At 40.1% G+C, this 24,660-nt stretch overlaps 1 protein-coding gene across 2 annotated transcripts in view; it reads left to right on the top strand.

Moving 5' to 3' along the window:
- ubac1 (UBA domain containing 1) overlaps positions 1 to 24,660 on the top strand; it is a 25,373-nt gene extending 713 nt beyond the window's left edge. Inside the window, exons 2-10 of one of the 2 annotated variants that reach the window (XM_048613655.1) lie at positions 8,157 to 8,277; positions 9,742 to 9,815; positions 10,894 to 10,938; positions 14,719 to 14,821; positions 16,842 to 16,950; positions 18,170 to 18,383; positions 19,413 to 19,499; positions 20,635 to 20,773; positions 23,050 to 24,660. In XM_048613655.1, coding sequence (XP_048469612.1) covers positions 8,157 to 8,277; positions 9,742 to 9,815; positions 10,894 to 10,938; positions 14,719 to 14,821; positions 16,842 to 16,950; positions 18,170 to 18,383; positions 19,413 to 19,499; positions 20,635 to 20,773; positions 23,050 to 23,165 — 1,008 coding nt within the window. In that variant the 3' untranslated portion in view covers positions 23,166 to 24,660. Of the gene's footprint in view, positions 1 to 8,156; positions 8,278 to 9,741; positions 9,816 to 10,893; positions 11,002 to 14,718; positions 14,822 to 16,841; positions 16,951 to 18,169; positions 18,384 to 19,412; positions 19,500 to 20,634; positions 20,774 to 23,049 lie in introns of both variants that reach the window. The other variant, XM_020510827.2, reaches the window with a different exon arrangement.

Below are 24,660 nucleotides of genomic sequence, written 5' to 3'. Positions count from 1 at the left end.
AGCATTTCCAGCAACTTCTGTTTTGGTTCCTGATTTACAGCATCTGCAATTCTTTTGGTTTTCATGAACTGCCCCAAGTCTTTCTAGGAGAGGAATTAAGTTTATCTCTAAACTCAATGCTGGTGCCTTCTGAACTGAACTGAAAAACTTGCTGCTAAGCTGAATTTTTTAAAAATCTTCTGAATGGAAAATAGAATCAATGGCCTACATGTTTACTCTACCTGTTGTAACCGTCATAGAATAAACATTTTCCATTAACACTGCAGGCATTTTTAGGCACCTGCACTTTGATATATATTGTATCATGTCACTATTCCAGAAGGCCACTCTGACATTGCTTTTTTAAAAAGAAAACCCTTTGCGCAAATAACTGACACCCATATGTCACTATTTTGAAATCCAAACTCTGAGATAGATATTAATATAAATTATATGCTTGTCATCACAAAACTTGTAGCTTCAGATAACTTCATGTCTATCCTTCAAGGGTAGATAAGATCCAGAGGTTAAATTATTTTTAGTGTGTTGCTTGCTTTTTTGCTATTAAATTACTGAGTAACTATTCCCAATAGTTTTCTTTTCATCCATGCTTCCAGTGATTTCTGGGTTAGGGCAGAGAAAATTTGGAATGCTGTCTTTTAACTTTGGAAAATTAATTGTATGATTTTAATTTTGTTTTATTTTTCCATTAGATAATGAATGTCATAAATAAGTGTGCACACTGTGCTAACAGGTGTTAGAAATATCAATGCATTTCAAAGCTATAACCTTCTTGTTAATCGGATTTTCAATAAGTTCCTGTTGGGTGAAATGTGATGTTTTAAGTACATTGTGTGTATATCAAGGATTTATTTATTGATTTTGTTTTCATCTAATAGGTAAGCTTTTTGTCAAAACATGAAGAGCACTTCAGTAGAGGTTACAATTTGGAAGCCTGGTAACTTTTTTGTGCTCTGCAGTTGACTTACCTCACAGCCCAGAGGAGTGTTCCACATGAAAAAAAATATAAATTATCTCCACATATGTGCGTTTCTGTCATTTACTGCAATGTGCATTGTCCAAAAATTGATTTGGAAGGTCTTAGGACCTGAGAGTGCAACAGATAAACTTATTGCTACATGTGTAACTAAACCTTGTAGGAGAAAAATCTTCTGCCTGATCCTGTCCTGAGGCATGCAGTGATTGGTCTCCATATCCTAGGCTTCAACCAGATCCTTAATAGTTATCCAGAGAACTTTGAAGTTCTGGTGGATATGATGAGTGTGTGAGAATATGTGTATTAAATGCATGTGTGAAAACAGGATCGGGCTCCACTATATAGCCCTTCACAGTCAAATTGCCTGCCAGTGAATTCTGGTAATCCTACGTAGGAACTTTACCTGAGTTTTAGTCAGTAGCTAAGGTAAAAGTATAATAGGCTTAATAAGTGAAAGGCTAAGCAGGACCTGTAAGTAGCAGCAGAGAGCTGCAACTATCATCGTCACCTATCAACAAAAGTATCTTAAATATCTGATGGATTAGTGCATCCTTAAATCTAAATATAGTTAACTCCAGGTCAACTTAAGGGCGGCAATAATTCAGGGTTGCTAACACGAAGTAAAAATGATCTGCAATTAGCAGAGAGTGAAATGAGCACAAACAGGAAACAAATAAGTGAAATTTACATTTAAATCTGGAATCTTAAAGCTAGAGCTAATAATGGCAACCATGGCAGCTATAATCAAATGTTAAACGGGTCCATCTACTTCACCTACTCCTTTTTTAGGGAAGGAAATTTGCCATTCTTATCTGTTTTTGCTGATATGTGACTCCAGACCCATAGCAATCTGGTTGATTGTTAGCTCCACTCCAAAGGCACGCGTGGGTGGTCAGCAAATGCTGGCCTTGCCAGCAATACCCACATCCCACAACAAAAATAAAGGAAAAGAAATATCTCAATTCACTTTTACAGTTAGGAAAAACATTAACAGGGGGAAAACTGAGGTTTGAAGTACCTGAGCATTTAGTTCAAGGGTTGATTAAAGTAAGAGGGAGAGGGATGAGAGAAGCTTAATGGCTGAGGAGACATCGATGCTGGAGGACATAAAGCTGAAGAAGGTCATTATGACTTTGAAAATGTGGGAACAGATTTGGCTGTCGAGTCCCTGGGTCAGATTAGATCTTGGAGAGAACGGGACACTTTGGGTGTGAGGCTGTGTCAGCAGAAGCTTCTGTCTTTATTTATAGAAATTAAAGGCAGGGTGCTGAAGAGGTTGAATCTGTAATGTAGCTGATGGTGTTAGTGTTTTGGCAGGGCTGCAAGAAATTTAAATTAGCAATGGAGCAGGGTTTACTGAAGGGTGCTTGAGGTTGAATAGCACACAAAGGTTCTGCATTTTCTGGCCCAACAGACAGTGAGGTCAACGCAATCCACGCCCTCTTGCTGCTGTTTTCTTGTAGCTGCTACAGGCAGGACATCTGTCATGGGTTGTCTTGCGCCATCTTCAGACATTCGCTTTATGCATCATAGCTTTGCTGTGAGATAGAATAGTGTTGAAATCTTGTACGCTAGCTCTTGATTTTGGACAGGCAGTTTAGGAGTATTTTAAATATTGCAGGAGTTAGTGAGTTCATCCTTCCAGCTCAGAACTTGGATTTTTGTTCCGCCAAGTTAATTTAGCATTTAATATTACGAAGTTTGCTGTGGTTCTTCATGTGGGTGCTGAGATTTACTGGTGAACAGCCAGGATATGTATTGTATTCCTTTTGGCTTGGGGTGTAATTGTTGGGTGTTGTTTAACTTCAGCAAATTAGCAACTGCCCCACATTGCTGTTTTCTCAGTCCCTGATCATCTGTTTCCATTGTGTTTGTCACGTTTTCCGTTATCAGAAATAAACATGCGACATTCTTATAATAGAAATAGAGTCAGAATTCATTTCTTTAATTCATGTACACTCTTCCAGTTTCTGGACTGTATTCTTGGCCAGGTGCTAATTTTGAAATCCTGACTTAATCTAATTGAATTGTGGCTTGGCCCCAGATTGCCTCACCGGCATTGTATTTGGACTCGGGAAAGCTATGTTGCGGTCCGACTGGCTAAAACAAACCTCTGCTATGATAGACAATTGGAGATAGCATTCTGGAAGCTTTAAAGAAAAATCAAGGCTGAATTGCCAGGCCAAAGTTCTGCAGTATCCCTCTACTGTTACCCTCATTGAAGTCCTTTCTCTCTTCCAGCTGGTTGTCCCCATATTCGCTCCCCTTTTAACCCAAAGGGTACAGACTAAAATAGATGTAGTGGCCAACTGGTTTACATATTCATCACCTGATTTGACTGGTCATACAGAGCGCTATTGGATTCTGCTGCTATCACCCAAAACTATTTGCTACTTTGGGCATCATTCCAGAATGCATAGTGTTGAAATTATTTGATGAAGTAATACCCTGCAGGGAGTTGAGGTGATTAAAATAAACACTAAGAGCTGTTGCGGTTGGAATGCATTACAAATGGTTTGAACACCCCCTAAAACTTGAACAAAATTGAATCAAATTGTTCCTTTGACAGACTATTTGGAATGGTCTTGATTGGATTCTCTGCCTAATCCATTATATCATCTGACGAACAATGCTGGCAGCTATCTTCCACCTGGAAAAGCGGAAGACTTATCTAACCTTGCCTGGAACGGTCACCTTCCTGACTCTTTATTTATTTAAAGGCATTATTCATTTAGTTGGAAATTGATTGGACATTTGAGGTGGATGAAGCATGAAAAAGGAGAATTCCCTCTAATTTAGCTATAGTGTTGGGTGTAAACTCTTTCTGCTCTTTTGCTGGGTGTTGAATTCTAAACGTGAACTATGTTAGAAATATTGCAGAACACTATGCCATTTAATAGAAAGTGAGTGAGATGCAGCCCTGTATTTTAACCAGAGCTCACTGGATTCCAGGAAGGTTCCTGCAGATTCAGAAAGTGTTAATGTGACATCCTCTCCCCCACCCCTGCTCCATTCAAGAACGGAGGGAGACACAAAGCCAGAAACTACAGGTCAATTAGCCTAACGTCTGTTGTTGGGAAAAGGCTAGAGTCCATTTATTAAGAAAGAAATAGGGCACTTAGATGTGTTAAGAAATATAGGTAGGTTGTGTGAGTGGACAAAAAGCTTTGCATGTGGAATTTAATGTAGAAAGTGTGAGGTTATGCACATTGGTAGGAATAATCCAAAAGGCAGACTAATATTTAAATGGAGACAAAGATTCCCAATAAGTGTAGTGCAGAGGAAACTCAAAAGGTTTGCATGCAGTAAGTAATTAAGAATGCAAATGGAATGTTATCCTTTAATGCTAGGAGATTGTAGTTTAAAATAGGGAAGCCTTGCTACAACTTATTGGTGAGGCTGCACATGGAGTACAGTGTAAAGTTTTGTTCCTGTTTTCAAAAAAAAATGCTAGCATTGGAGATAGCAAGAACTGCAGATGCTGGAGTCAGATAACCGTGTGGAGCTGGAGAAGCACAGCAGGCCAGGCTGCATCAGAGGAGCAGGAAAGCTGACGTTTCGGGCCTAGACCCTTCTTCAGAAAGGTCTAGGCCCGGTCTAGGCCCGAAACGTCAGCTTTCCTGCTGCTTGGCCTGCTGTGTTCATCCAGCTCTACATCTTGTAGAGTAGTAATCAGCAAGTATCTCCACTTCCATCTTCACGATAGACAGAAGGTCATTGATGGTGCAGCTAGAGTTGGTTGGGTCGTGGACACCACCCTGAGGAATTCATGCAGAGATGTCCAGAAGCTGCGATTACTGACCTCCAACTGCATTCATCATTTTTAGTGATAGATCTTAGTTTAACTAGTAGAGAAGTTCTCCAATTCTCTTTGCTAGGGCTTGATCAATTACAACCTTGATGTTAGTGGCAGTCTGAAGTTCTCATTTCAGGTATTTTGCCTATGTTGGAACGCAAACTGTAATGTGGTTGAGAGCTGAGTAGCTCTTGCAGAATCCAAGTTCAGCATCAAGTGTTGTGAGGAAAGACCAAGTGAAGAGTAAACTTTTAAGAAATGAAAGAAGCCTCTTTTATGTGGAACATCCAAGAGATACCAACATAAGTAAATCTGAAGTATTGTTTTTCTAAACTGTGCCAGGGATGAGAAGTTACTAGTAGACAAATATATTACTTCAGTGTTAAAAATGTGGACTGGAAGGTGGAGATGTTGGAACTCAACAAAAGAATACTGTTGTTGGTGGGATGCTGAAGGTATTTTCCAAGTGAATTAACTAAAATGAACCTCCTTGTATGCCTTGAGTTAAGGGATGATGTTATTGGTGTAACTCTTGGCCAGCTATTCCTTACACAGTCTGAACTCGTAGGTTCAAAGGTATGTTGACTCTATCCGAACCCACCTTTCAGGTTTCTTTCGTGCATCATTGCTGTGTTTAAAGACTTTAGCTTCCAGTCCGTCAATACCCCGCATTTAAAAATTCTTGCCCATGTGTTCAAATCCCTCCAGACCTTCCCTATCTGCAACCTCCTGTAGCGCTCTTACCCTCTAAGAACTCTGCATTCCTTCACCTCTGATTATTTGTCAATCCCTTTGCCTCACCAGTGCTTTGGCGCTTTCAGCCATCTACACCACAGGTTTTGCAACTTCATTTTAAAACTCTCCTAAAAATCCACTTCTTGGACAAAGCTTTTAGTTCACTGTTCCTGATGTCGCCTTCCTTGGCTTGGTGTCGATTTTTTTTTTCTTTTGTCTAACTATACTTTGTTGAGTTGCCTCCAAATGTTTTTAGAAACAGGTACATTCAAAGTTCTGAAGAACTGAGGGTTGTAGTGTTACAGCTGGAGCTTAATTTTCCCCAACGAAGACTTTTTTGTTTTCCTTGGCACTAGATATTGGATACAAAAGAATATCCCAAGCCCCAGCACTAACATTCCCTTATTAGGAAAGGTTATTGATCTGAAACATTAACTCCGTTTGTACCTTCAAGGATGATCCCAGACCTGCTAAGTGGCTCCCTCACCTGGAAGGAAGATAAAAGCTACCATCCATTTTTAAAAACTGGGCCAAGAGCATTTATTAGTTTGAAGCTAAACAGTCTGCAGTGTTTCCATGATATGCACTTCATATTAAGTGAAACTTACAGTCCCAGAGGAGACACCTGTGCATTATGACTTGAACTGATTAAAAATATATAATAGTGATCTGATTGACATTGCAGTAATTGTAACCGAATCACACCTGTCAGAGTAACTGCATTCTAAGTCAGCCTCTACTTGGAGAAGCCAAAACTGCATGCAAGCACACACAGGTGCATTCAAAGTCATTGTACTTTCTTTTTGATGCTTAACTGGCACTGGAAAGGCCACATTAAATGCCCATCCTTAGTATTATGAGGAGCTAATGATGGGCCATGACCTTGCTCCAGTGTGGCACTTGTGATTTCATGCTCTCATGATGATGTGGGCATTCCAGGATTTTTACCCAGTGACGCTGAAGGAACAGTGACATTTTTAGTGACAAGCCAGTGGAAGTTAATGAATTTTATTCAGTGAATAAAATCTGGGATTGAAAGCTCGTCCCAGTAATGATACAATGAAATTATTGTTATTTATTCTAAAAGACTGGTTCACTAATGTAGGCTAGACTGAAACAGTGTTTGACTCCAGATTCACGCTAATGTGCTTGACACTTAACTGACCTTTGAAGTGGCCGAGCAAATGACGTGTTCAAGGGGCACGTGGGGATGGGCAACAATGCTGACCAGACCAGTGACTTCCATATAATATTTAAGAAAAGCTATAGTGTGATCTAGTGGAGTAGAGGTGGGTGATAGTGTTGCAACTTGTTTTTGAGTGATTAAAAGTCATTGGACAGGGTGGTTTTATCACTTGACATTTTGAATACTTCTGTTGGTACTAGGACTTAGCTGAAGAGTGAGAAAGACGTATGTGCATTTTTCACAATTTGCTAGAACTGTGTAAAGAAAGCACCTGGTGATATAATTGTTGTCTTTATTCCAACCTTGGATTCCTTACTGGTAAGATCATTTTAAGAGTTTTCAACGCTGATGTATTTTTCCTAACAAGGCTATCATAGGGTATGGTAGAAACATGAGATGCTTTTTTAAAAAGATAGGACCTAAAGAGGAACAAGAGTAGGTCATTCAGCCCCTTGAGCCTGTTCCACCATTCAGAGATCTTGGCTTACCTGTGACCTTTGGTCAGTGTCCTTTAATACCTTCGCTTAACAAAAAATATCTCTCTCAGATTTAAAGTGAACAATTCACCTAGCATCTACTGCCATTTGTGGAAGAGTTCCAAACATGTGGCTTTCCCAGTGTTAGTCAACATTATTGAATGGTTAAATGATATTTATAATGAAAATCTAAGCTGCGTAGTTCTGTGAGATTTCAGCTGATGCGTTGGAATGGATGCTGTTGAGAGGAAAATGAGGGAAAGATCTAGCTGGGTGCATATATCTAACTGCTTTGGGTGATCCCTGCAGGAAGTTCAGATATTAACTGAGAATTCTTTCTGGGCTTCTTTCTTTATTCATTCATGGATGAGGGCATCGCTGGCTAGGCAGCATTTATTGCCCATCCCTAATTGCCCAGAGGGCAGTTAAGAGCCAACCATGTTGCTATGGGTCTGGAGTCACATGTAGGCCAGACCGGTAAGGATGGTAGTTCCCTTCCCTAAAGGATGTTAGTGAACCAGATGGGTTTTTCCGACAATCGATTAAAGGTCGTCATTAGATTCTTAATTCCAGATATTTATCGAATTCAAATTCCACTATCTGCCGTGGCGGGATTTGGGCCTGGGTCCCCAGAATGTTATCTGGGTCTCTGGTTAACAGTCCAGCAATAATACCACTAGGCCATTGCCTCTTCCTAGGTTTACGGCACCCAAAGATCTATACCCTGATCGTACGTACAGTAGATTTCTTTTGGAGGAATGGAGAGTTGGTGGGAAGGAGAGGAACTTGTGTGAGAAGCACATAGGGTAATATTGAATGTTTACATATGACTTTATTTCCCCAAACCCTGATGCCAGTACACTAACTGGGTCGAGCAGGAACACTGGGGACTGCTTCAGTGTTATTTTGATAAAGGGGTGAACACAGGCCTGCAGTTCATAATACTCTTAAATCTCTTTTTAATAGTATGTGTGATATGTCTTGTAGTGTGCACAAGGAGGATTAGAAGACCCAAAGACAATAACACACCACAAACTCATTCACGCTACATCAGAGCGGGTCCTGTCGGACACAAAGACTGTCATTGAGGAGAACCTCCAGGATAAAGGTGAGTGCCCGAGCATAACGGAGGGAGCAGATGTCTTAGGGCAGAGGGCAACATGACATTTGCCACATTATTTCTCTGAAATCATGCAGCCTGTATTTTGGATGAGCAGCAAGTTCATTTGTGAATGTATGGCCCTGTCAATCTTAGGCCTTATTCCTGCTATAGTAACCTGTGGAGTAACAGATGGCTGGAAGTGTGTTGCATGGAGAGTAACAGATGGTAGGTTGGGTAATATGGTTGAGTGGTTTAGATCAACTAAGCACCTGATTCGATCAACCGCGTGTGAAGAATGAGTTGCAACTTAAAGATCCTTGTAATCGTCTATTATTTTTATCAAGTTTCATTGGATGATTTCCTCCTTTTTTAAATTATTAATTTTGAGTTTCAAACTTGAAGAAGAGTTTTTGCAGGGCAGCTTCTCATGTTGTATTGGAAATGTAAACCATTGAAGTTAAAGTAGGAGGTGAGACAGCAAAGTTAAAAAGAAGTTGGTGATGTGGTGAGCTAGGGTTTTCATCTTAGTGAAGCTATTGTAATTCTCTGCATTCTTGGGTTAGGGCATTCACTTGTGATTCTCATTCACCAGTTTCTAGTGAAGACAGCTACAAGAATAGTTTTTATTTTGTAGATTCACTGGCATCACTGGATGGGCCAACCTTTATTGACCATGCTTAGTTGTCCTTGAAAGTGTGGTGCTGAGCTATTTTCTTGAACTACTACAGTTCACTTGGTGTAGGTGCACCCATAATCTATCTACCTTCATGGTAATCAAAAACCTATCTACCTCTGTCTGAAAATATTTAAGGATTCTGCATTTACTCCCTGAGAAAGGGAATTCCAAAGACTGTCAATGCTCAGAAAGTGGGTAACTCCTTATTTTTAAAGTATGACCCGTAGTTCTAAGATTCTCCCACAAGAGGAAACCTCCTTTCCACATGCAGCTGGTCATCCTGTCAGGATCTCGTGTTTCAATTAAGTCACCTCAGACTCTTCTATAGTCTAGAGGATACAGGCCTATTCTGTGTAGCCTTTCCCCATAAGGCAATCTGCTCATTTCAGATATTAGTCTAATAAACCTTCTCTAAACTGCTTCCAATGCTTCAAGACCTTGCTTTTATTTCAAATCTCCTCCATCTGCAGTACAAAGTTATTTGATTTTATTAGTTTAAGCGTGTTTAATAGATATTTTTAATCTGCCTTCTCGGGTATGTTATGGCACACATCTGGAGTAGGTGGGAACTTAACATTGGCCTTCTAGCCTGAGGTAGGGACACTGTGACTACATTATGAGCCCTTCTGAGGGTGTTTAATATGCCCTGGCTAATTCCTTTAGCTGATTGAGATAGTGATTACCCAGCCTATCTTCTTGTAATAGTTAAAATAGGGGGAAACATCTGAGTAATCTCTCCAGCTAATGCATTATCTGCCACGCGTGTTCATGATGCCCTTTGACTTTTGTTCCAGATGTTTTATTATTAATTAAAAAGCGAGCACCTGCTGCTCCTCCCAAGATGGCTGATGTGTCTGCTGAAGAAAAGGTAAAAACACTCTTCTATTTTCATATTTAAACCAATCTAAATCCTAGTTATGTTGAAGCAACCAATATAAGAAACACTGTACATCTTCTGTATTTTATCAGGATTGTTGGCTTAAAAAGTATATGGCATGGAAACAGACCCTAGTTTTGAACTCTCCCATCCTAGGGAAAAGACCTTATCTATGTCCCTCATGATTTTATAAACCTCTATAAGGTCACCCCTCAAACTCTTGCACCCCAGTGGAAAAAGTCCCAGCCTATTCAGCTTCCCCTTATAACTGAAACCCTCCAGTCTTGGCAACATCTTTGTAAATCTTTTCTGAACCCTCTCCAGCTTAATAATATCCTTCCTATAGCAGGGTGACTGGAACTTTACACAGTACTCCAAAAGTGGCCTCACCAACATCCTGTACAACCCCAACATGACATCCCGACTCCTTTATTCAATGATCTGAGTAATGAAGACAGGTACTAAATGCTTTCTTAACCGCCCTGTCTACCTGTGACACAACTTTCAAAGAACTATGTACTTGAACCCCCAGGTGTCTCTGTTCGACAGCACTACCCAGGGACCTACCATTAACTGGTGGTTCACAATTTAAGGAGCAATAACTGAGTTTTCTGTATGTTCAATCCAAGCGGTATTTGAAATCTGTTTGTCTCAAACAGCTGTTGAGAGCTGTATGGCTAGTTGTCTCATGGGATATGGTCTAGGGCAGCAATTATTGAACATCCCTAAATACCCAAAGGGCAATTAAGAGTCTGCTTTGGGCCATGTAGGTCAGACACAGTAAGGAAGTCAGATTTCCTTTCTTAAAGACATTAATGAATCAGATCAGCTTGTTGTTTAATAAAAACACTACCTTTTTATTCCAGATTCTTTTGTTGAATTTAAATTTCACATCTGTCGTGGTGGGATTTGAATCTCTGTTCCCAGTGCCTGGGCTTGTGGGTCATTAGTCTAGTGATTTTACACTACTCCACTAGCATTCTTCTTGACTCTCCCTGTGTCACGTATTCACTTTTCATAAATTGCAGTCATCGCACTTTATAAACTTTTGCCTTTCCCTTTCTATCAGAAGAAACAAGAGCAAAAGGCGCCAGATAAAGAGGCCATCATGAAGGTAACAGCTCAACTTGTTGCTCGGCAAGCTGACCGGGTGGTTACCCAGCACAACCTGCGAGATGTATGTGACTCATTTTATTTACATCACTTATTGAAAAAGTTACTTTTAAAACCCAATATGTTTCATAGCACATCTAAAATAAATCTTAGAATCAAAATCCAATTTGATCTACTTTTCTTATGATTTCCTATATATTGCCAGCAGACTCGGTGTGAATGGAGCGTGACATGTTTACATAGACAGTTTCTAGTAGAATCTTTTATGCGTGTATCGTATGAAACTTATAGTCAAAATATAAACACAATGTGTTTACTAATTAAATGGATTTGAATTCTTTGAGTATTATAGTCCAATTGTGCTTCAGTAGTGGAATCAGCATTTGCATGAAAGCAATGGGTATGTCCTACTGAGTACTGACCACAGCAGAAGACATTCAATCAAGCCAGTCATCCTTTTTGCCCTTGATCTTGGTTCCACATGTGCAGTGCTACAAGAGCACTGAATGAAACTCTCCTCTGCATTTGCCAATTGTGTTTCTGAACTTTTATTGTTGATTTGCTACAATCCGTGTTAGTCTGATACTTGTTTCTTTTGAGTTGAAAAGTTACATACATATATCTCAGTAAGGTGTAAATTCCCTTGTATTAGCACCATTTTGTTATGGGGAAGAAGGATTTAAATTGTCACTTTTTCTGTGTTCAAGTGATGTGGATAATATTGGGCTTTACTTGGGCGGTCCTGCTCATCTTAATGCTTCAGTTTGTCTTTAGTGCCATTGCAGCAGCTGTCGAAGCATTAGTGTAATTTTTAATTTGTACTGTGAATTGGGTGAGGGCCAATACCACCAACTCTGCAACTGAGGCCTATGTGAATTTAACTCCTGGTTCTTACCTGTGTGCCCCACATCATTTGCGAGTTGAAATGAGCAGCGTGTATTGGGTGAACAAAGAGCAGTCCCTTGCCATCAATAAAGGCACAAGCAGTTTTGGTCAACTGAACAGGTTAAAACTGCACTGATCAGGGAGGGAGCTTGATAGCAGCTGTCAAGATTCTGACCGGACTCTCATTTTTTTCTGTCCTGCTTGATTTTTTTTTAAACTGCCTGCCTGCCTAGTTTCTATTAATCTTAACCCTATTGTAAGCAAAATTCCAATCACACAGGAACTGGAGTAAGCCATTCAGCTCAGCAAGCGTGCCTCGCTCTTGTAGATAATGGCTGATTGCCTCCTCAATGCCACATTCCTGCATTGTCTCCAGATCTATCAATTTGTCTTGAACCTACTCTGTAATTGAGTATACACAGCCAAGTGCAGTAAAGAACTCCAAAGATTCACCCCCCCACCATGAAGAAATTCCTCCTCATCCTCATCTTAGGTAGCCAACCCATCATCCTGAGATTATGTCCTCTGGTTCTATTGTTACCAGTTTGCGAAACATCCTATTTGTATTTGATACATTTCAATGAGAGTAACTCTCGTGCTTTGAAACTCTAGGGAATACAGACCTACTTTACTCAATTGCTGCATAATCAGTAGGGTGACCGGTTGGTCTTAATATGTTAAACTTCTATTGAACTCTCTCTATGACGAGTATATCGCTTCCTCAAATAAGCAGGCCATAACTGTATACAGTATTCCAGTTGTGGTCTCATCAAGGCTCTGCAACTGCAACTAGACAACTTTGTTTTTATATTCATACTCTATACTTCTACACTTTGTCTTCCAAGTTTATTGCACCTTCATGCTAGCTTTTAATGATGCATGGTCAAGGACATCCAGATCCCTGTGAACACCTACACGTTCAAAACTGATTCATAGTATAGCTGACGGTATTACTACAGTTTGGTGTCCTATAAACGACACTCAACTAGTGTTTGTTTCCACATGCTGTTTTGTAGCTCCATTCGAACTAATTCTACACCTTGATCCTTCCATCTGAGATCCTGTCTTAAAATGTACTGATCTCATCCCTTAGGAGTGCTGCCCCCAGCTCCTTCACCTTTTGCATGTTCCTCCTGGAGAAACATAGAATATCCTTGGACTAATAAACCTCCCTGTGAGGATGTTAGTTCCGATCCTGCCAAGATATTATCCATTCATCCTGCGCAAGATTGGGTTCCAATCTGCAGCCATCACATTCAGTTGCTCAGTTTTCTTTTTTTTATGCTCACTGTCATGTGGGACTCAGTAATCCTGAGATTACTGATTGGAGAGCCTATTTTTCAATCTCTTTTCTAGCTCCTTGTAATCTGCATCCAGGACCTCATTCCCCTTCCGACCTAAGATGTGGAGGTGCTGGTGTTGGGCTGGGGTGGACAAAGTCAGAAGTCTGCACAACCAGGTTATAGTCCAACAGGTTTATTTGAAATCTCAAGCTTTCAGAGAGCTGCTGTTTTGTCAGGGGAAGACAACATGTCATCTGACCAGAACACTTCACCTCATGAAGAAGCAATGCTCCAAAAGCTTGTGATTTCAAATAAATCTGTTAGACTATAACCTGTTGTTGTGTGACTTCTGACTTCGTACCTAAGTTGTAGGTACTGACATGAACCATGATCATTGACCGATTTTCTTTCCCACCCCACCCCACCTTGAATAATCGCCTGTAGATGTCCTATGACATCCCTTGAATCTAGCAAGAGGGAAGCACCATGCCATCCTTACAGCTGCAGAAATAATGCCTTTCTGTTCCCCTTGCTAAAGAATCCCCCTATCAGTACAGCTCTTCCACTCTTCTTCCTCCCCTCCTGTACAGTTGAACCATCCATGGTGTTGCTCATTTGGCTGTGCTGCACACCTCTGAAGACCAGTATCCAAAATGGAAACTGATTTGCAAGCAAGATCATGTCAAGGTACACCTTCACCTGCCTTGTTCTCTTGGACTGCTTGGTGATCACCCATTTCCTATCTCCCTGCACACCCCTAAACTGCAGCGCTATCACTCCCTAAACATGCTAACCACGAAGTCCTCTTGTGGATGCACAACGGTGACTTTAACTGGATTCTGGAATCCAGAGCTCAAGCTTGTGCAGACGGTGTCACTTTCAGCAGATGTGTTTGCCTTTCACTCATGGTGCCGTTCCCATTATTTCCCACATTCCACAGACTGTACATTCCACTGGACCAAACTGATGTGCTGTATTTTAACTGCACTGACCATTTATTGGAAGTAGTTTAGCATACCAATTACCCATCAACCAGCTCCTTCCACCACATTGAAGCAGGAGCTGGATTGTGAAGAAAAGAGATAAAGGAAAGGGAATGGGGGGAAAATACATTCCCCACCCCACCCCCCAACTACTGACTCATTACTGGACAAACTCTCCCTGCTTGGAATCTCACTTGCAATCTTCTATTCTATAGATCTGCATGGGAGAAAAAAGAGACCGAGCCACTTCACCTAATTTATCAGCTATCTCCAGCAGAGCTCGTTTACCCTGCCTAAGAATTGAAGAAGCTTCCTTCTTACCTTTAATTCTGAGCACATTAAAATCCAGTTAAGTGGTAGCTAACTGCCACACTTTGAGGAAGAAATTGACACACAACTTGCCAAATTCTCATTGCTTGAAATTAATATTCCTTTCAACATGATGCCGACTGCCTCTGGTTCCTCCTTTTACTCTCACCCTTCTAAAGTAATGAGTAGCAACTGCAGGAGATGAGTTACTGGGCACTCTCAAGTTTTGAGCTATAGCGGGGAGCAGTGAATGGGAGGAGCTGGTTGATGATGGTAATTCATTAATTGAGAATAATTTTTAAACTGACATGTAATTTCTAGTTTCAGACAGAACTCAGGAAAATCCTTGTTTCCCTAATAGAAGTGGCACAGAAACTGCTAGCTCTAAATCCAGATGCTGTTGAACTATTTAAAAAGGCAAATGGTAAGAAGCCTAATCTACTTGTGCAGGACCAAATCAGCTGTTTATATCTGGCTCTGTTTTTAATTGCTATCCACATATCTTTGTATCTTGAGTATTTTTATAATTATTTGTATATATTCTTGTAGCCGCAGTGGTTAAGTGTGGATCAGGAAGGGCCACGGTTTATGTTCACTACGGCAATTTGGGTAGGGCAGTGGCAGAACAATGCAATCAGCCTCAGCATCCCCAGGGCCTGAAGGGGGAATAATAATCAGCAGCAGCTGTCAGAAGGTATATGTATGGTGTTTTGATGAATAATTGTATTGGACTTGGTTGTAAACCTCCTGCTGGACACTGTGTTGAGTAGCATTGGAAGCACTCCAGTGAAATGCCCCTATACAAATGTTCACTCAGATGTTATTCCAGGGATCTGAGGTATATGTTTAATTTTACTCAACCAGGATTCACTGAGCGTGTGTGAAAGAATGAGGTCCAAATGAGTAGCAAAGGCTGAATTAAAGCTAAAGCAGAAAAATTATCCTTAGGAGTAGGTACAGTCCTGTGAATGGTCACAGAGACTTGGGGAACTTGTAAGGGGAGATACTTGTGCTCTTCCTGTTACCCTTAACTTTTGTCTTTGTCTAACAACACATTGCATAAAGAAGACTGCAAGGACAATGGAAAGATGGGTCATCAGAGTTTTGACTTTGAAGGGATTTGAGAGGGCCCCTGAGACTGCAGGAAGCTTTTTGCACTTTGCTGTTTTTGCTGGCTTGCTATCTATGTTGTTATAAACTGACTGAAAGCATTTACTGCAGTAACAGCGAAGGTGTCCTCCAGGTAGAGATAATCCTGACTTTTTGAACTTATTGTTGGGGCATTTGCAAGTATCGGATTTTACAGGGGTTATAGTTCTCGCACAAAAGTAAGTGTTTCCAAAAAAAAAAATTTGTACAGTTACCTCCATTTGGTTTTATTAGAGGTGATGCTCTAGTTATCCCTGATTCAAGTTAGTGCTATAGTAATGTGAGACAATACCTATTCCCAAGGCATCTGTGTAATAGGCACACTCTCCAAGCAAGGTTGATCCAGGAACTGTACAGGTGTCTGCATTTGAGATAAAATTCAAGGCAGTTCTATTTAATCCTTATTGATGTAGCAAAAGCAATCAGTGCTGTTTAACATTACATGTCAAGTTGTATGCATGTTTTATAAAATGTTCATCCAGATTTATCATTATGCAGGCTATTTCAGTGCTTGAACTGTAGAACTTGAGATCATTCAATTATTGATGCACAATGCTATTTCAACAGGTTTTGGGTATTTCAAAGCTGTCAACTGGAGTGTAACAGTTTGCATTTATGAAATTTTTTTTGGGATGGAAATTGTCAAGAAACAATAGGTTATAAAATAGAGGAAAGTAAACTAAAGCAATTTGGAGTGTTCATAATTTCCATTATGATTCATATTGCTGAATCCTTCCACTCAAATCCAAGCCAGACCGGGATGTAATGGTTCAATTGACAAGGGTTAGTTCAGCTGAGGAATAGTGTAGGATTTTGTTTTCTTTTTAATCAACTCATCACTTGGGGAATACTGTGGTATTTGAAGAACTTGAAGACTTGATTAATCACTGGGAGGATGGGTAAACCTATGACCATTCATTTTCCAGCAGTTAGAAGCAGTAAACCTGAATCGGAGCCAACTCTCCCTCACTCATCTGTTCGTGAAAAAGTACACCGTTTGTAGCTAGAGTTGGAAGAACTCAGAGGAAGTACCATAATGTGATTTATATTGAAAGAAAACAGTGGTATTCACTTTTCAGTGACCTTGGCGTATCTGAATAGCTCTTGAGACAATTGATGTAGTAATTTTTAATACCTTTTTTAGTACATTCGTGGAATCCGAATTTTGCTGACTAGAATTTCATTTATTGCCCATTCCTAAGTACCCTGGATTTTGACTGGGCTGAGAGTGCATGGCTTGTTTCAGAATGAACATTTTCATGCAAGTATTACTAATAGATTTTCCCCTTTGGCAGCAATGTTGGATGAAGATGAGGAGGACCGAGTGGATGAGGCAGCACTACGCCAGCTGACTGAGATGGGCTTCCCTGAGAGTCGAGCGGTGAAAGCACTGCGGCTGAATCAGTGAGTTCACTTTAAGAAATCTTTTTGCTGTCTGTTTGTGGGAGAAGGGTTCCCTTTTGGACGTTTATGGTTCTTGTACAAACTGTTTGTGTAGCAAAGATCACCTATAAACAGTGTCTTGCATTGCATAGTTCTGTCTCTTCTTGGTAACTCCATGTGTTGAGGGTTGACAAGCCAGGATTTTTATAGAAGGATGAGAGATTTATTTTTATATATAGAATCCCTACAGTGTGGAAACAGGCCATTCGACCCAACAAGTCCACACCGACACTCCGAAGATCATCCCACCCCTCTAACACTGCATTTCCCACGGCTAATCCAGCCAACCTACACATCCCTGGACGGTAAGGGGCAACTTAGCATGGCCAATCCACCTAACCTGCACATCTTTGGACTGTGGGAGGAAACCAACGTAGACACGGGGAGAATGTGCAAACTCCACAAAGACAGTCGCCTGAGGCTGGAATTGAATCCGCGTCCCTGGCGCTGTGAGGCAGTAGTGTTAACCACTGAACCAGCACGCCTCCCCAAACAAAGACTGACACAATCGGGAAGTGCTCATTTTGCTGAAATCCAGAATTGGACCAGGGACCTTTTTAGATCCTCAGTCTAATGCTCTCCCAACTGAGCTATTTCGGCTGGTATTTTGATTAAGTTCAGTAGGATACTTTCTGTGTTTTATTTACACAGTCATAAAGCACTTGAAAAAAGGTCTTGGTAGGTTGTTTATTCAAAGGAGGTTCCTCCCTATTTCCTCCTGCCCTCTAAGGAGAAAATAACCTGGTTGCAAATCTTTTTTCAAGAAAATCAACATGCTAATTTTATCCCAGCAAGGGGGCTATCAAATGATTTGCCTCCCTGCTAAACTGCTTTGATAATCTACCCTTGAGACTGGAACAAAGGAAAATATTCACATGACTCAAGATTATTCACTGCACCCAAAAAGTAAATATACTTTCAGGTTGGTTAAAACAGTGACATTTGGAATACCCATGTAAACGGTGCAGAAACTTGGTTCCATTTCTAAACCTGACTCTGCTCCATTTCTTTAAACCTTTTCAATTCATGGAAGAATCTAACCAGTGGCAGACTGTGTTACCAGCTGGAATGCTGTGATGCGAAATGCAGTATAACTGTAGAGTGGGGGTGCTTGTACATTCAACTACACTGAGGATTGATGTCAGATACCAAATTGTAGGTGTTCCCTTCTCTCTTACAGTATGTCTGTGACACAGGCCATGGAGTGGCTAATTGAACATGCAGAGGATCCAACAATCGACGCACCACTGCCTGGGGATGGGGCAGCTGGAGGGTCCAGAGCTGTTGCAAGGGATGCAAAGCCAGAAACTGTCAATGAAATTGCCAAACAAGATGAATTGACCGACATCTTTAAGAAGATCAGGCGGAAACGAGAATTCCGACCAGAACCCAGAGTGAGCAGAATTAATTTACTTCAATTTGTGGAATGGATGGAATTCTCCTTGCACCTCGAATACTAGTTTTTGTAGACTTTGGGGTGCTTTCTGTAGTATAATATAATACAACTGAAAGTTGGGGTGCATAGTTTTCCCAGAAAAGTAATATTAATGAACCATAAAAAACATGGAGCTATGAGACTGACTGACTATATTTCATTTCAAAATCTCCCATTTTATCTTGCCGTTATGAGTATTTTCCTGTTGCACCAGTGCTACGTATGATCAACTCAATCAGCTGATGTTTGTCATCACGATTCCAATCAATGTACACATGCCTTTGGTAAGTCATTGTGCCTCAAAGATGTCAGTGCAGAGTTTGTTTGAGTTACGCAAGTAGTGATCAAATATCCCAGTAAGAAGAAGCCAAATCAGTATTAAAGTGGGAAGTTTCCTAATTCTGCCAGAATTCTGTTTTAGGGGATGGGTGAAATGGTGAGGGGTAAGATGCCCCAACATAGTTGAGCAACAACCTGGAACTGATGTTGAAGGTTTTGCATTTTAACTCCTGGCTATAATTTTGCTGACTAAATGCAAGAAGTTTGAGTTCTCTGTGATGACATGCTCGCTGTTCTGTGGTAGGCTGCATGTGTGAGGTTCTTGTCTGAGGATCTTATCGCTGATCGGCAACTGGTGCTGTATGTAACACTACCAATTTTGTTCAGCTAATTTCTGTATGTGTGGGGAGGGCCAAAGGATGATTGAATGTGCATTTAACACAATCAGCATCAGTGGATCAGGGCAGAATTGTTCTATTTATTGTAACATCCTACAGTGTAAAAGGATCTGTTCATAATTTTGCTACATGAGAGCAGCGTATTTTGTTCCGAAGAATGCTGTTTTGCAAATATTGCTGTTAAGGGTACTAAATGAAAATTTTACTGATCCCAGGTAGACTGTATTCAAGTAGCAGGGAATTTCAAAAAACTAGCAGCTCAAGACACGTGATATACAAATAGATGAACAATTAATTCTTTTTCTTCATAGGCTATGATTGCTCTGATGGAAATGGGATTTGATGAAAAAGAAGTAATAGACGCTTTGCGAGTCAACAACAACCAACAAGATGCTGCTGTAAGTGCACATTGGACACACCATTTAAGAAAACATTAAACTGTTTAAAAACTTGATCTATGAAGTTAAAGGTTTTTGTTTTAGTTACTGGATTTGTAATACATTAATAGGAGCAGCAGGAGGCCATTTGGCACCTCGAGCCTGATCTGTCATTCAACCAGATCATGGCTGAAAGATTTTCCTGCACTATGCCCATGTCACTTGGTATCTTTAATATCTATAAATCTTTAAATCTGTCTTGAATATACACAATTATTAGCCTCCACAGCCCTCTAGCGTAAAGAATTGTAAAGATTCATCACTCTCTGATTTTTTAAAAAAAAAAATTGTTCCATATCTCAGTCCTAAAATCCTAAGTCCTGAGACTGTGTCCTTGTTGTAGCCTGGTGCAATGCTCTTCTGGCATTTACCCTTTTGAGCCATGTAAGAATTGTACATATTTTAATGAGATGACCATCTCCCAATCTTCTAAACTGTAGAGAATTCAGGCACAGTCTTCCCAGTTTCTTTCCATAGGGAAATCCTAAGTCCAAAACGGGAAAACATATGGCCTCTTACTTGAGTAATGGCAACGCTATGTAATAATGCCAAACAGACCAAAATGTAATTGTGGAACAATATCCCGGCAAGATACTTGTGCATTTGTTGAAGAATTAATAGGCCATTAACAATGATCACTCACTTCTGGCATTTCAACCCTTGTACTGCTGCCTCAGAGCTTTTCTCGCCTCTGAGATTTAAGTTAAGCCGTGTTGTTTTCTCCACCCCTCAAAAGGCATAGTGGTTATAATGTTCAGATGAAATTTTCACCAGTCTCTAAGGAGTCCTACATAAGAACCAATTACATGAAGATTCATGTCATGTAACTCTCCATATCCTGTTGCATAAGTGTGCCCTAGAAATATTTTTGCTTTCAATCCGAACCTGCCAGTTTTGATGGAACTACCACACATGTTGCTTAGATGAAGAATTTGAAGAAGATTGCTCCCACCAGTTTTATAGATTCTGTAAACCGAACTATACCTGAAACAACATGGGGCTGTAACCCAATTTTTAGCCGCTGATTGGAGCATAAGATTGGCAATTTAATAGATCTCTAGGGATCAATCAGTAACGAGTGATTATTATTTTTCAGTGTGAATGGTTGCTGGGTGATCGAAAACCCTCCCCTGAGGAGTTAGATAAAGGCATTGACACTGAAAGCCCATTATTTCAGGCCATCCTGGACAATCCTGTTGTACAGCTAGGACTGATTAATCCTAAAACACTACTTGGTAAGTTTTCTTCAAATGATTTGATCTATCAAGCAAGGCTAGAGTTCAAACAGTTGTTTTCTTTTTTTTTATCTTTGTCATTTTCTTCTCCCTTTAGTTTCTGCCAGCCTTTTCTCTAGAGAGAAAAGTTAGTTGCTTCCCGATTTGCTTTCAACAGTGCCAGCGCTCCGCTCTTTTCCCCCAAGTTCGTATGCATGTGTCTATAAGATATAATAAGTGTTGACATGCTATTTGTCAGCCAGCCTTGGGGCCATCCTGATGCATGCGTGCACATTTTAACAGATCAACAACCAAGTCCTGCCTGATTTCTTTTCCCGTTAGCAAATAATGAATCACCAGATTTAAGAAGCAGATAAGGAAGAATTTTTGAGTGGTGAATCTGTGAAATTCTTCACCACAGTGAAAATGTACCATGGTGGGTTGTGAAATGTATCCACAGCTAAGATAGATCGATTTTATTTTTTTAATGTATCAATAAAGGAATCAAGGGTTATGGGGATAAGGCAGGAACATGGAGTTGAGGTTTATCGGATCAGCCATGACTTCATTGAGTGGCGGGGCAAACTCAATGGGCCATATGGCCTATTTCTGCTCCTGAGTCTTTAATCTTATGGACATTAGTGGCACCTGTATGTCGATTTTGGGAAAGAGATGCAGAGTTAAAGTTTCAGGTTAGTGACCTTTTGTCAGTTCTCTATCACAGATTCTGCCAAACCTGATGACTATTTCCAGCATTCTTTGCCATTTTTTTTTTTCAGAGATTCACCAATTGTTTAGCACGTGTTTTTATTACTGGAGCAGGAATGTTTCACTGCACATTGAAGTGTAAGATTTTCAAATGTGGGCTTGGGGAATGTTCAATATGCACTTCATGTTTCCCATAAATGGTCTCAATTTACATTTAAAACACAAGGTAGCAGCGGAACTAATATGTTCAGAGGGCAGTCTGCGGCAGTCGCTGCCTGTGTTACAGTAGTATTGGTCAATTCATGGAGCTAAAGGAGTGCTCATGTTTTTGAGTGAAGTGAGCCTTAGTGTGAAAAACTGCATGAATCATGTGGATGCAAACATAAGTCTCCCTGTGGACATCTGCTCATATGGAGTACAACACTGGCTGTGCTTGTGCTCCTGATTTTTTTATGGCAGCTGTTGACGACTACCTGACATTTGAAGCAGCCCAAGTGCCATAGTTAACATGAGGGAAATTCATATAGGATTATTTGAGATGTACCTCTTCTAATGTTAGAAGAGCTTTTTTTAAAAAAAAAAAAAAAAATCTGTTATAAAACAGAAAATGCCGAAGAAACTCGGCAGGCCTGGCAACGTTTGTGGTGAGAAATACAGTTAATGTTTTGAGTCCAATGTGACTCTTCCAAACAAAATAATCTGTGCTACTTTGTTGCATTTGCACTGTTCTTGAGTCTGTATATTTGGGTCAGGTCTGTGGACTTCCATAGTGTTGTCAACAATGATACTCTATAAATGCTACCTTGCAACACCAGCTGGATTCTCTTCATGCAAGATACTGTGTAGGAGCCAATTGAACTAGCAGAGGTCAGTGAACAAGCATTCATCATCCTCTGATTTTCTGAACAAAAGTATAACATTTAAAAGTTCCTTTTCGGCTGGAAAAGGAAGAAAGGTTGTTGACTGTCATTTCACTTATACTACAAAAGAGGCTGCAGCCTTACTGGGGAAAGGAGCTATCTTTTGCTTTATAAAATGCCTAGCTCTGTTTCTCCAAGCATTTGATTGCTCTGAATTGTTTCTGCCCTTCGCCCACCAAGCCTAAGGGGATTCTGAACGAGTTTTGCTCACACTTTTACATCTTGAGTTTCTGGGAGGGGGTCTACTTAAGTCTTCCAACAGCACCATTCTAATGAAGCAGTGACTTTTTCCACATGTAGCATGCTGTTTGGGTTTCTTTTCTGGAGAATTTGGTTATTGGTCCATTTCTATTACAAAGGGAAGTGCAAAAGCAACATGGTATGTTGTCATGTATCTTAAATTTGCTTTTTTTAAATAATTCATACAGATTAATTGAGCTTGAGAATTGCAAAATGACTGATCACAAATGTATTAAAAGATAAAATTCATTTCATGGTTGGAACATAGTTCATGGTTTTCAATCAAATTTTGCTTTTAAGATTATTTTGAAAGGTAATATTGTTCTATGCAGTTATCTGTTGTAGAATTTCATTTGTATCATGCTACCATTCAATTTATTTTTCTCCCTTTCCCCCACCCACCCCCACCAATGTGATCCCCTCTTGCAGCATTTGAAGATATGCTGGAAAATCCGTTAAACAGCACTCAGTGGATGAATGATCCTGAGACAGGTCCTGTGATGTTGCAGATTTCTAGAATCTTCCAGACTCTGAATCGCACATAGGGCAATTGCTCCGTTCTGACAGAAAAGCTTCCAGCTGCTCATCTGCAGAAAAGGGGTGCCATCTCCTGAGAAGAGTGTTTGTGGATTATTCACTAGTGGACCCTGTTTGTACTTGATATGGGTAGCTTGCAACAACATCCACTTAACTACTGTTGCCTTTGGATCTAGTGCTTAACGGCCTTGATTTGAGGTTTTTAATTTAAAGTAAATGCTGTTAGTAAATTGCACAGAGTTTGAGACACAAAAGAGAACGCTTATAAAAAAAACAAACAGTAATCCCATTTTGGGGAAAAGGCAACAATTGTGTCTCGTGGCTTTTGGATTTGAGAACAGCCAAAGAATAAAGGGATTCGGCATGATGTCAACTAATTAAATGATAATTGTTTGACTGTCTCAATTTTGGAACTCTGTACCTCTTTGAAAGAAGCAGAGAACGGTGTTTTGGTAAACAGGGGTATAGACTATCCTTTAAATGCACTGAAGCAAACTTGAAAGAACCTTAATGTGGGAAGCAGTAACACACTTGGTTATCAAGGTTCTTTGTCTGATAAGAACCTCAGCATTAGCAGTGATGTATTGAAGGAGCCAATCCTGCAGTGCTGCAGTGATTGCAAATAAATGGATATGCTTTAAGTAAATGAGGGGGTTTCGGTCTCATCGCTACACAAGTCTAGGTTCTATTTGATGCACCTGCAACATCAGAGAATGGATTGTGCTTTGTTAGGAGACTTAGAATGCTCCTTCTACTGATTGTTTTCTTTCAAAAAGAAAGCAAAGGCAAATCTCATAATGTAAAGAAATGTTTCTTTTATAGCTTTGGAGAGAAGCCACTTTCTCACTACAATACCTTGGTGCTCATTACCACTGTGTATAAAGAATCTATAAATGTTGATTTTATACAGCAGTCAATTTGGAGATCTTGTACAGATAAATTTTTACTTGTGATAACCCAGATGTTCTACATACCAACCTGCAGTCAGGGGAATGAGGAACTAAAGCTAAAACCAGGAGGTAATATGTATGATGAAGGATTTGTCCACTGGAATTGATTATTGCCATTGGCAATTGAGGAAGTTTTACTTTACTACAATTGGTGAGGTACTAAAATTGACATCAAGGATTTGAATACTAGTGGACTGCTCTGTATATTAAAAGAAAGTGATTTGGTTGCTGGGATTTTCCTCAATACCAGAGTATCTAAAAGCAGTAAAATTTTACTAAGGATCTCTAACTGAGACTCCATCAAAATAAAGAGACCAGGAGGAAGAATCGCTTTGACCTCTGTGTAGTGAAAACTGTAAGCTTCTTCTAGAAAGAGTTGACGGTGGCACAACACGTAGGGGACAAAAAGCAGTTCTTCCCTGCAGTACTTGCTTGTGTTTTATAAGTGTTCTCTTTCTTAAAAGAATTGTACTGAAACCATCAGGGGTTGACTATTTTAAAGGCAACTTCACTGTAATCGGAGTGTCCGATTAAAAGACTTCTTGGGTTTGTA

Source organism: Rhincodon typus, chromosome 28, assembly GCF_021869965.1.
Source record: "Rhincodon typus isolate 14 chromosome 28, sRhiTyp1.1, whole genome shotgun sequence".
NCBI classification, from domain to species: Eukaryota; Metazoa; Chordata; class Chondrichthyes; order Orectolobiformes; family Rhincodontidae; genus Rhincodon; species Rhincodon typus.
The sequence above is the reverse complement of the archived record's forward strand: the minus strand, read 5'-3'. Positions and strand labels throughout refer to the sequence as shown.